Source organism: Arvicanthis niloticus, chromosome 2, assembly GCF_011762505.2.
Source record: "Arvicanthis niloticus isolate mArvNil1 chromosome 2, mArvNil1.pat.X, whole genome shotgun sequence".
In the NCBI taxonomy this organism is placed as follows: Eukaryota; Metazoa; Chordata; class Mammalia; order Rodentia; family Muridae; genus Arvicanthis; species Arvicanthis niloticus.
In genome coordinates, this window is record NC_047659.1 from 26,871,353 (window position 1) to 26,884,314 (window position 12,962).

The 12,962-nt window shown below is 44.9% G+C and overlaps 1 protein-coding gene across 1 annotated transcript in view; it reads left to right on the plus strand.

Moving 5' to 3' along the window:
• Kif5c (kinesin family member 5C) overlaps window positions 1-12,962 on the plus strand; it is a 157,050-nt gene that overhangs the window by 50,583 nt on the left and 93,505 nt on the right. The window contains exon 3 of the mRNA XM_034494594.1: window positions 6,257-6,330. Coding sequence (XP_034350485.1) covers window positions 6,257-6,330 — 74 coding nt within the window. The remainder of the gene's footprint in view (window positions 1-6,256; window positions 6,331-12,962) is intronic.

Consider the following 12,962-nt stretch of genomic DNA (forward strand, 5'->3'; position numbering starts at 1 on the left):
AAGACAGCAGTTCACAGCAGCTCCTTCTCCAGCTCTTTCTGCCTCTCTGAGTTGTATTCTGGGCCTTGGGGAATGTGGGAGCCTGATGTCCTATCAAAGGCTGCGCAGTTGCTCGCAGAGACACTTATTCTCAATACTTGGACCAGCTCCGAGTCTCTACTTTAGCTGTTGACTGCTGCAGAGAGGCGTCAAGACTGAGGGCAGCTCAATCGATGGGTATAGGCATAAATATTGACAAGGTGGTTTGATGGCAAGACTGGTTAGCAAATAATAATAATATGTTCCTCCCTAGGGCCAGTGACCTCCTGAGCTATAGGCAAAGGCCAGATTTAAAGTATCAGGCTTAAATTCCTTTCTGTGAAGTAGGCCTCAAATGCAAGCCAAGACTAGTTGGTTATCTGTATAACTTCATGCTGTTATTGCACCGGAGGGTGAGTCTTCCCTGGTGGGTTGGTGTTGTAGCACGGAGGTTTGCAGGCAAACCTTTGATGCCCTTTCTCCCACAATGACCTACATAGCACCTTCTGGTACTATCAAGCTAACCAGCAGGGAGGAAGAAGCTTCCAGCTGATTTCTCTATGTTGTACAACCAATGTGTTGGTGTCTTTAGCAAGAAGACCTTATCATCTAGTTGTGCTGTATATCCGAGAACAATGGTAGACCTGTATTGACCCTCCCTGACCAATAGCTTGCAGTGAGCCATCCCGTAACTTGGTACTGAGATCTCATTTTATAACTGAGAATGGCTTCTAAGGGGATCATTATCTACTCATGCAGGGTATCTATGTTCAACCTCTGTGTGTGTGTTACGTGAGTGAGTGTGTGTGTGTGTGTGTGTGTGTGTGTGTTTAATTTTATTTTTTTAATGAATTTCCAAAGTAGTAGCATTCTATTGATGTTCTTTTTTCACATCCTTAGTTTGGGTTAGCTCACCCTGCCCACCTCCTGTCTCTTCATTTCCTGTCTCCATCCCTGATTAAAACCTTAGATCCCTATCCTCTCCCCTTCATACTATAGGTTTTCTTCTATCCACTCTTGTTCTTAAGACCTCTTCACCTCTCCCTTTTCATGGGCCCTTCCTATCTTCCTGGGCTTGACAGATACCTGATTGAACTTTTAAAAGTAACCTCCAAGGCTCCTTCGAGAGGAAATGGCTTTCCTTCCTGCATCAGTGAGGTAAATCATACATATATAAGCAAGGCCTTCTTGGAGTACACAGTGGAGTGCCACTGGGTCATCTTGTCATAAGAGCCCTGCCCAAGTTAGGGTTGGGACTGGGTAAAGAGACTGAGATGTGAATCAAATGATTCTGACAATTACCATGGTCTCCTGATGCTGTCATAGGCTGGTGAGCTCTGTCATCTAGTCTAGCTAGACCCTTACAGAGCCCGATTTATGATATTTAGAGTCCTGGCATCTGACATTATCCACACTCCCATCTTTGAGTTTTTCAAAATGTTGGCTGAAAGAGCATGAAAATTTCTCGACTTATGTGGGAAGAGTTTGTAAGGTTTGTGACTATAATCATGGCAGATAAAGCTCCTATGGGTGCCTAGGTGTTAAACTCCATGGTTACCAGATATTATTGCTGAGGTCCTGGTAACTGTATCTCAGTCAGCAGAAGCCGCTCTGGGCCTTCTTCATCTTCCAAAGCAATTGAATGTGGACTGCCCAAATGCTTAGAGAAGGTGGTTTTAAAAAATTTTTTTCCAGTTGATTTCTTTAAGCTACAGTTATTTATTTATACAGGTTATATTAAGTGCTTACTACCTGATAAGCACTACCAGGGACTTGAATCACCAAAACATCTAAGACTGTCTGCCAGGAGCTCTCAATATAGAAGAGGCATATGCATATACCATTACCATGTATTTAGGTGCTATGCAGGTTAAGATGGGTGTGTGTACCGTGCCAGGACCACACAGAGGAGTGCCACTTTGTGCTGATTTGCTGGGTGAGGGGAGGGAGTAGAGAACTGAGGAAAGCTTCTTAGAAAGGCTGGGCCCTGAGGACTACAGATAATAGTGGAGCTGTAGTAGTAGCAGGGACTGCGAAAGCCTGAAGATACAAGCAATGTGGCATGCACGCTTGGGTAGCTCAGAGGGCATGGTGTGAGGTTTTGAGTACACAGTGGCAAATGAGGTTGCCAAAGGCAGTCTGGATCCTCTGGTGGCCATGCTGGACTGTACCCTAGAGGCCGTGTGGGCAGACTGAAGAGCTTTACGCTTAGGAAGATACAGTCAGATCTGTTTCATTATTCTGTATGCTCGGTGTTATGTCTGTTCTCAAGCACCTTAGATGTCGCATCTTCAAGCTTCAGTTGGTGAGGCGTGAACACTACTTTCCCTACCACATTAAAGTGGAATTTGGTGCACAGAGAATAAAGCGCTTTGGCCAAATCTAGAAGAATGAGTGGGTCTGGGCCTTGAGAGCTAGTTTGCCAACTGACTGCGCTCTGAGTTATCTTGCCTTTCCTTTAGTTTTCAATCAGACCATATGGACTATTAACTATCAGCCCAAAATGCTGGGGTTAGGAATGAGCGTGTGAGGAGAGTAGAGGAGAAAGAACAGCCACCGTGGCCCCAGAGCCTTGTGCTGGTTGGTCGTGGGTAATCTTCCATTCTGAAATGGAGAGGCTCTTGAGGGGTCAGTGTGTGGAAATAGTCACTCTGCTCCGCAGAGACTAAAGCAAACGTGTTTCTCAAGCCCAAGAACTGTCTGCCATTAACTGCGATGAAAGTATCTTTTTGCTGCCCTTGGTGCATGGAGCCTGGGGTCTGCATTCTACAGTCATGGGCGGCTTGATTTGTTTGGTTTGCTGGCAAACCTTAGGATCCCAAACAGAGCATCCTTTAGCTGTTGTCAGAAGCCTAGTGCCCCTGACACAACACCATTTCACCTGGAGAGGTTAAATAGACTGGGCAGCCTCTTAGGAATACATCGGTGTGATGAACTGTCCCCAGGTACTTACTTAATGAAGCACTTACTTCTGCTCCTGTCATACCTGGGCTCAGCTGTAAGCAGACCCTAGGATGTGTGCTCAAGCTTCTGAACTCCGTAGCTGGCCAGTGTCCTCTGTCTTCTCCCCTCCTTTCTGGGAGATAAGATGTCACTTGTTAACCTGCAGCAGAAGCTTCTGGGTTTGCTGGGCTGCTGGATGGACAGACGCTGGCCTGAGAGGTGTGGGGCTCTGTGACGTGAGTTGAGCTCACATCATGCCAGACACCATCACAAAGGAAGCTTCTGTCTGGAAGAACACGGCCAGGGTGTGGAAATAGTCACTCTGCTCCGCAGACACTAAAGCAAATGAGTTTCTCCAGCCCAGGAACTGTCGGCCATTTACTGCGATTGGAAGTTTGTAGGCCTTTTGGTTGAGAGCCGTGGCCTGGCCCAGGAGGCAGCATGTGGCTCTGCACAGGGCCCAGCACAAGGCCTGCTTGAGTCTCCTCTCAGCAGACTGTGCTGGCTTCTCTTTCAGCCCTTGAACTGCACTGTTCACCCATGGCTTCCTCTTGCCGGCACTCTCCACTAACCATAAAGCACACATGGAATAAACAAACACACCCTCTCAAACCCTAGAAAATAGACAGGACCTTATGTTTTAAGATTAGCTTTTAGTTCAGAATTGAGTTGACAGAGGGCATCATCAGCTGCATTCAGTTTTGATCCGAGATGTTCTCTAAAACGTATTACTTACTTGTCCCATGATTCTGGGTACTTCAAAGGCCAATCAGAATGTGCTTTAGTGGGTTCTATATGTTTTCTACTAAAAAAAAGGGGGGGGGGGAAATTGTGCTTAGCATTGACATAATAAAGAGAAGGGATTTTCTCTGAGTATAGTCCCACACGCCTCTCAGTACCTCAGCCCAACATGAGCCAATGCCGCTTAGGCATGTTCCTTTTTTTTTCCTTTTTTAAATGAGGTCTCATTTAGCTCAGGCTATCCTAAATGGGTTCTCATATAGCTCAGGCTGTCCTCAGGGCCTCACAGAGCTGGGGGTTACCTTGAAGTTCTGATCCTTTTGTTTCCATTTCATCGGAGCTGGGATTGTAGGTGTGTGACATCACTCCTCGATTGTGGGGCGCTGAGGACTGAAGCCAGTGTTTGTGCCCTCTAAAGAACCACTCTATCAGTCGGTCCCAGACTTGACCCTATGACCCAGTTTGTAAACACAGGAGAACAGGCACTATAAACTACCTACTTGGTGAGACTGTGTCCTGTGCTTGGTGAGAGCAGCCTCTGAGGCCTCATGGAGATGCCAGAGGAAGAGGAAGGAGTGTGGGCTGGATTTAGGCTCTGAAGTCAGTTTCCTTTAGGGCGTGGCAGGTTGCCACACTTCAGAAAACAGGAGCTAGGTCAGGAGCTGCATGGATGTTAGCCCCAGACCAGTAAGTCTAGAGCCCTACATACAGAGGAGTGTAAGGTAAGGGAGGCCCTTCAGTTTGAGGAGAGATGTTTAATTTCTAATAAATAAGAAGCTCTCTGTTTCGACAGTGTTTGGCATTCCAACTGCCTGAAGTTGCTTGTGTTATGAGTATTGAATTTGAAAATCACAACTGAAGGATGGATTTGAGTCTTTGAGTCTCTCAAAGTACATGTTCATCATGTTCACGGCTGTGTGGAGGCACATGGCACTGGCACTGTCTCCAGCCCCAGAGGAATCTTCCTCTGAGAGTTGATATTTTTATGGAAACAGAAGCTTAAACCTCTAACCCTAACACTGACTTCTTCAGTTTTTTTTTTCTTCTTTCTGCTGTTACTAGGGAAACCACTTTCAAAAACCATTTGTAGAAGACAGATACATGTGAGCATTCCCCACCCCCAACTTGATACAAACACATATGGAAAGGCTGGTAGGATTTTTTTTTTCACTGAAATTCCTTTCTTCTCTGATCCCAAGTCATACTCAAACAATCTCAGATTAGTAAAATATGTATGTCTTCTTTTCTTCTTTTTTTTGCGCTTGAAAACCTAGCAAGCAAAACAAACCACCACCACCACCACCACTACCACCACCACCATCACCACCACCACCACCACCACCACCACCATCACCACCATCACCACCATCACCACCACCATCACCACCACCATCACTACCATCACCACCACCACTACTACCATCACCATCACCATCACCATCACCATCACCATCACCATCACCATCACCACCACCACCACCACCACCACCACCACCATCACTACCACCACCACCACCATCACTACCACCACCACCATCATCACCACAACCCCCAAAGCCAGCATAATAAGATTCAGAGAGGAGAGGGGACCATCCGAATCTGAAATAAATGGAGGTGACTGGCTGGCACACTTTCTCACATGGCCCCAAGTAGCATCCTCTATTGAGGGCACTTCTCCTTGCCCTCACTGTCAACCACATTAAGAATTCTTCCCTTGTGTGCAGAGTGGTGGGTCAAGGAAATTAATTATGCATTGTTTCCCTTTCTGTGTTGGTTGTAGCGAGGAGGGGAAGGCAGGAGGGAATATGCTTTAATCACCTCTGCTGCTCTGAAAGAATCCCCAACGGTCATCTTCAGCTCCACCACATGAAGCAGCCCCCGCCTGCACGCCTCCCCTCGTCCCTGTGTGAAACGGAAGCCAGCCTGCCTCGCTTGTGGGCTTTCACAGTGTGCTTACTGTGTAATTAAGAGAAATTCCTGAAGCTGATGGGTCCAGGCCGGCCTGCTAGCAAGGCAGTGAAGAAAACCAGACGCATTACATTTTAAGTCAGGCTTGCTGGTTTCCAGGGCGACTGGATCAGCTGCGGAGCTCAGTTTGCAGTGTGATGCCTTTCACTCTCCTAGTTCTGTTGTGATGGACTCTGGTGAGGCCTTCATGGGAAATGGCCGGAAGGATCCAGATTTAGCTGACTGAGACCAAACCTACAGGCACAACATTCTATTCTAATCTCCAGAAACTGCAAGCCTGCTGGCTTTTCCTTCCCGAGGATCTCAAGAGACTAACACCTAGGCGAAAGCTTCAAGTAGCTGAAAAAGGCTCTTCCCCTTCAGTCCCACATTCTGTAGAAATGAGAATCCCTTATGTGTGGGACAGCAGACTCTCATTTCTGTTCTTATTTCACAATCATACTTAAAAAGCACATGCAGTTGGTACATATTGTTTGTGTAAGAAGATAGACATGGGCCATTTGGAAACTGTAACTTTACCTCATACAATCAATGCCAGCGTAGGATCAACGTAATGAATTAATGTTCATCTCTCTTATGCTTGCAGATGTCCTTGAGGGTTATAATGGGACAATTTTTGCATATGGGCAGACTTCATCAGGAAAAACTCATACCATGGAGGTAAGTTTGCACTGTCAGTGTCTGAGGAGGCTGGTGCTTCTGCAAAGCCTGAGATGCATGTGACCACAGAGATGGTTAGGTTTAGCCGGACTGTTCTATCCCTGTGGAGTTCTTAAGTACCAGTGAGTAGTAAAGTCTCAAAAATTTAGTTTTCAAAACGCCTTTGTTGGGCTGTCATATTAAAACAATAAATTTCATTAAGAAATAGTCAGATATGGGGGTATAGCTTAGTATGCCAAAGAGCTTTCGTGGCTTGCAGGAGGCCCTGGATTAGATCCCCAGTGCGCGCGCGCATGCGCGCGCACGCACACACACACACACACACACACACACACACACACACACACCCCTTCCACTGCTGCTACAACCATTATGAAGAGATAATTAGTGGTGTGGATTCTTACGGACTGCAGTTCACCCTAACAGACAGGACCTGTTACAAAAATTATTTGGTCATTTGCCATGTGGAGGGCCTCTGTGGAAGGCAGTCTCTTAAGAATAAATCAAGAACAAAACAAAGCAAAACCCTATAGGTCAGAGACTTAAAGAGGTTAGGTTCTAGACCAAATTTGGACTACAGATATACTTTTATTTGACTTGCAGGATGTCTGTTTGTTTGTATGTATTATGTATGTATGTCTGTATATGTAAATATGAATTTAATTATCTTCAAAATAGGATGATTTCACAAGATTCTAATTTTTTCACGATTATGGTTTTTTTTTTTTTTTTTTTTCATTTTCTTAGCTTGAACACTGAAGATTTTGCAGCACTGGGTGAATGTAGCAAAAACTGCAATTTCCCAAAGCAAGAATTTTCATGGTCTTGTTTTTATCTTTGTGATTTTTTTTCTTTGTTTTCATTGCTTGGGCTTGAACCCAGAGCCTTATGCATCCTAAGCAAATGCTTTACCACTGAGCTATGCTCTTAGCCCTTGTCCATTTTTTTTTTTTTTTGTTAGCATGTATTAAAAGTGGCTGTCACTGAGAAGACGGAAGAGGCCCCATAAACTATTTGTTAAAACAGTACCAGTGTAGTGGCTCTGCCCACCGTGTGTGTATGGGGCTGGGTTCTCCAGTAGGCCCCAGTGCACTTTGCCACAGCCTGAGTGAATATGAACAGATGCCCCTTCTGATGTGAACTGGTAGGGTAAGGGTACTCACCAGGACTGTGTAAACAATGGAAGGGATGGCCTCACTCCAACTTTGACTGCGAGCTTGTGGCTTCAGGCTATCTTCTAAACAGGAATTCTTTATTGCCCCCTTTTCTGCTTTTTACCAGGAGGGCCTGAAGGCCTCTGGTGCTGAATAATTTGCCTAAAGCAGTGGTTCTCAACTTGTGGGTTGTGATCCCTTTTGGGGGCCACATATTAGATATCCTCCTGCATATCAGATATTTACATTATGATTCATTACACTAGCAAAATTACAGTTATGAAGTAGCAATGAAAATAATTTTACAGTTGGGAGGGGCACCACAACATGAGGGACTATGTATTAAATGGTTGCAGCACTAGGAAGGTTGAGGAGGTCTAAAGGCTGGGCCTACCTCACAGGTGAGATGAGGTAAGGCCAGGAGAACAGGGAGAGGAGAGGAGGGGAGGGGAGCGGGGAGAGGGGAGAGAGGGGAGAGGGGAGAGGAGAGGAGGAGCGGAGAGGGAGGAAGGAGAGGAGGGGAAAGTTATTATATGAAACGGAACCACGGAGTGAGTTTGGAGAATTCAGCTTACAAGCAGCAGGGTAGGATGAATCCTTAATCCTTCAAACTAAGGGTTTTTCATTTATGAATCCCTCCTGGGAACAGCCCTGAGACGGCTGCTGCAGACTAGATTTAGCTCATGAATCATTCCTATTGAAGAGGAGATTTCAAAGGCTCGGGCTAAACTCTTCGGTGCTCTGATGCTCTGTGCACTGACTGGGTGTGAGTGGGATGCTGACGACCTCAGTTCTGTTGTGCTGACTTTCTTTTGACCATTTCGCAGAAGACAAAGTGGTTTGGAGACCGTGCAAATGAAAGAAACACGAGGCTCGTTTGCTTTTCTTCTCCATCAGGACTGTGGCCCAGCACATGGGTTACATCAGCTAGTTGTCTGCACACCTCGCTCCCCAAGCAGCACATTTCAGAAGACCTGGCCTTGGTGTTTCCATGCCTTACTTTGGCCGCCCATCTTTCTCTCTCTCTCTCAAGGGCGACCAGGCTCTGATTTTGCAGGAACTAGTGAAGTCGTAGTTGCATACTTAGCCAGCCCCACTTCTGCTGAAGATGGAGGATGGGGGGGACTGCCAGAGAGGAAAGAGAAAGAGAGGGAGAGTGTGTTACTTTGGGATCTGAAGAGGGAACCCATCAATTTTTAGGTTTTGGAAAATCAGTAAGGTGTTATGTAACACAAAAGAAGAACCCTTTACTATTTTAAACCACCAAACTATTAGGGAATGCTTACAAGAGTGAATTCTAAGCTTTGGAGATTAATTTATTATTGACAGATGTAAAATATTTTGCTAAATGTCATAAACTTAAAAACTGTAGACATTGAGAAAGATTGCCCCGCAGAGGAAGACGTTGGAAGACTGGGTAGGTGTGGCCGATGGGAAGACTGTGGCTGTCCTGTGCTGCTGTGGGGACATTTGAGCCTTTGGCGCCTTGAGCACACTCCTGAGGGATCTCAGAGGAGCTGGATTCCATATTGCTCTCATCTGAGTTCTCCAGATCCTGTCACCTGTGCATGTTTGTCAGTCATCATGAGTTACTTCTTTTTGCTGTGACCTCTGCCTGCAGCTGGAAGGAGTTGGCTGAACCTTTTCCATGTCACCCAGCCTCCGTGCTGGATCCTGTTGCTCTGTGGGTGCTGAGAGGCTGAAGGAAGGTAGGGGTCAGTTAAGCGGAAGCCAGGGGAAAGGGATTGCTGCAAGCTAAAGTCACAGACTGTAGGAAACAGAAGCTCAGAATCCTGGAATGCAATTAAATAAGACATGTTCTGCCTGCATTGTGTCTTCTAAAAGGAGGATTTTATATATTCCACATTACACATTACACACAGAGATCTTTCAAAATAATTCAGAAGGGATGTTAGTTCCTGAGTAGAGCAGACTGTCACATTTTTAAAGAGTTTTTGTTTGTTTGTTTGTTTGTTTAATTCCCCAATTTTGGGTCTGATATCCAGTGGTGTTGCCCTTATCTTCTTAAAAAAAAAAAACACACACATAATCCTCCATAAAACTAGAAAGATTAGCTTCTCATGATACTGCATTTAAGGGGGATTTTCAAGTAAAATAGGACTCACTGGGCAGTATTGGTTCTGAGGATGGTAGGCACCTTTATGCAAGGTGGACTTTTCAGGAGAGTATGCGGGTCGGTGGAGAGGATGCTGGGCTGTTGGCTGCAGAAAGGCTGAGGGTGGGACTTGTCTCACCACTTGGTATGTTGCTTGGAAGGGATGATGCTTGGTCCCTGCACTCAGTGGCCCACTGCAGCATGCTGAGAGAGATGGCTGGAGACACCCTGTGGTTTTCTTTCTGTTTAAAGGGACATCTGGAGGCTATAGGAATCCTGTAGTCTCTCAAGCCACCTTGCAAACCTGCCTAATGATTCTGAACAAAATGAAGAGTGCATGGTGCTCAAATGCTGCTGGCTTCTTGACTTTCCATCTACAGCGTTTGAGGAAACTGTGGACATCAAGGAGGCCACTGGCAGAGAACACAGAGAGTCTTGTTGAGTGGCCAGTGGACCATGTCTTGGTTCTCCCTCTGTACTTGCTCCTGGAAAGCTGTATTCAGTTGGAAAAGTTTCTGGAGAGAGTTGTACAGAGTGCAGTGTTTGTCCTATTTACTCCCTCGGAGGAGCGGTAGACAGCAGCCCACCTCTCTCTACTGTGCCTCTCTTATCACTAAACCATGCTACACTTTGGCTGCCTCTGATAGGGCACACTTGCTCTCAGTTCCTGTTCTTGCTGCTGCCAGCTTACCCCTGCTGCCCACAGCCTCTGTCCAGCCTAGATCTCAGTCATCCTGCACACTCTGGGGGCTCCCAAAGAATCCATCTCTACTACCTCAGCTGGAAGGGCCTTCATGGCCACTGAATTCACCTTTTTTCATAGCTTGGTGACCACGTTGTATCTGTGTATGTATGTTTCATTTAGAAGCAGTATGATCTTTAAACACACATACACACACACACACACATGCATGCACACACTCACACAGACAGGCATTCGTATATATTATACATACACTTTCCATATATGTCACAAACAGACATTCTCCATGTATCATACATATCTCCCACATATATCATATAGTCACAGACACACTCTATGTATACAGGAATATTCCACATGTTTAAATATATGCCACACACATCCCATATATAACACACAGAGCATATACTGTTCAGACATCCTCTACACACAAATCATTATATGTACATATATACACACACACATACACATACAACTCTTTTCACACTGCCACATAACAGACACATATCTCACATACACAACATCCTCCCATATACCACACATATGTTCCACATGTGCATATACGTTTACCATAGCAGATGCATACACTGTTTAGTAACACACACACACTCCCTGCCCCAGGTTATTTAGGCAAACTAATTTGAAGTCAGAAATCAATAAAAGATGATCTATTGGAAGAGAACCATCTAGGAAAACAAATCTGAGTAGAGTATCAATGACTTTTAGATTACCAATTATTCTCTAGTTGTGGACCACGGAGAAGAAGCTGCCGTGGATTATCATGGGTTATCCAAGAGCCCTGGAGGTTTTGTTGAAAAGACTTGATTGGCTGAGTTGGGATGTAAAATTTAACTGGAGGAGGATCTCTCTTTTAATCCTAGCGATTCTTTTGCCAGTAGTCTCTGCAGTGTAGAGCTTGTGGCCGTGCTCTGTTTTGCATGTGTTTATGATGACCTGTGTGATTTAAGTGTGATCAGGATTTGAAACCCTGAAGCTCAGTTATTTGGTGCTGTTTTCCTAAGATGCCATAAGGTAGAAGCCTCAAGTAGGGTGTTGTCTTATAACTTCTTAGGTCAAGTCAGCTCCACCCCAACTCAGTGAGGACCTGTGGGGAGCTGAATGTTATACACTAACAAGTGTTGAGTCTTTCCCGTGGCAGGAAACACTTTAGGTGTCCTATTGAACTCGAACTTCGCACTAATTTTATGCAGTAACCCCTGAATGTTACTCTATTTTTAGTGTGTCTAGAAGCAAAGTAAAACACAGTGGAAATACATCATTTGATTTATCGTTCTTGATAGATGAGGGCAGCATGCCAGAAGAGCCAGATGAGAGAGTAGCCAGGCATATCTGAATTCTACGTTCCTATTGCTTATAATAGAGTAGGGAGTCAGGAGTCAGATGTGCTGAGAAATTGGAATACCAAGTGCTTGGTGACAAGTCTTTAATGCTTCAGTCCATGTGAGTTTTTGCTCTTGCAAGCTCAAATGTTCTTGGAAGGTTTTTTTTTTTTTTTTTTTTTTTTTTTTTTTTTTTTTTTTTTTTGGAAAGCACTGTGTGATGGAGACCTGGAGAAAAAAGAGGATTAATCAAGGAAAGCAAAGTTGGCTTTCAGGGCACTGGGCAGATGTGCACCAGGTGTCTGTGGGAATCTGTAAAGGTTGCTGACTGGGCAGATGTGCACCAGGTGTCTGCGGGAATCTGTAAAGGTTGCTGACTGGGCAGATGTGCACCAGGTGTCTGCGGGAATCTGTAAAGGTTGCTGACTGGGCAGATGTGCACCAGGTGTCTGCGGGAATCTGTTAAGGTTGCTGGGCATCCCCAAGGACTGAGGAGAAAACTGGCCTTTGTGTTACTGTTTCTAGAATTTTATAACTTCCTAAAAGTCTAAAATCGTCACACCATCACTGTAGATCTACAGGCTATGTTCATGGCAAATAGGTTCTTTAACACTTGGGAGAAGACTTGAATAGTCATTTCACTGTGAGATTAAGAGTCTGTGGAGATGTGTACCTTACAGTCACACCAAGGCCATGGCTTTAAGTACGTAAGGAGTCCTTTAGTGGGACTTGTCAGATATTGTCTCTCCCATTCCCTCCACAGGGCTTCTACATCTCGATCCTTATGACATCTCTTGAGAGCCCTCATAGGTGGAAAAAGAAATTCTGGGCATAAATGTGTATTTAGTAATGCTTGAAAGGAGTATTTATTCCTCCACCTGGTCAGTAAAATGAATAAAACTGGGAAAAAGGAATATAAGAATACCCTTCAAGTTAATTTACGTATTAAAAGGAGTAAAAAACATATTTAGAACAATTCAGTTGGAGAATTATAGATTTCACAAAGAGATCAATGGAATGGATTTTCTTGGCTGGTCTGTAAAATGATCCTGAAGAGGGTAGTTTTGAGAGTAAGGATTTTAGAAAATCTTGAACAGTGGTTGAATCTATCCATTTTCAAGCAGATTTTATGTGGGATTAGCTTATCTGGATTTGTTTTCTGGCCAGTCTCTATTACAAGTTAAACTAAAGTGTGCTCATTCGTCTCCTGCCCTCTTCCTTCCCAGGGTTTCACTGCTTCTATGTGTGTGGATTCACGCAGGAAGGGAGATGGTGCCCTTCCTCCACACACACACACACAAACACACACACACACACAC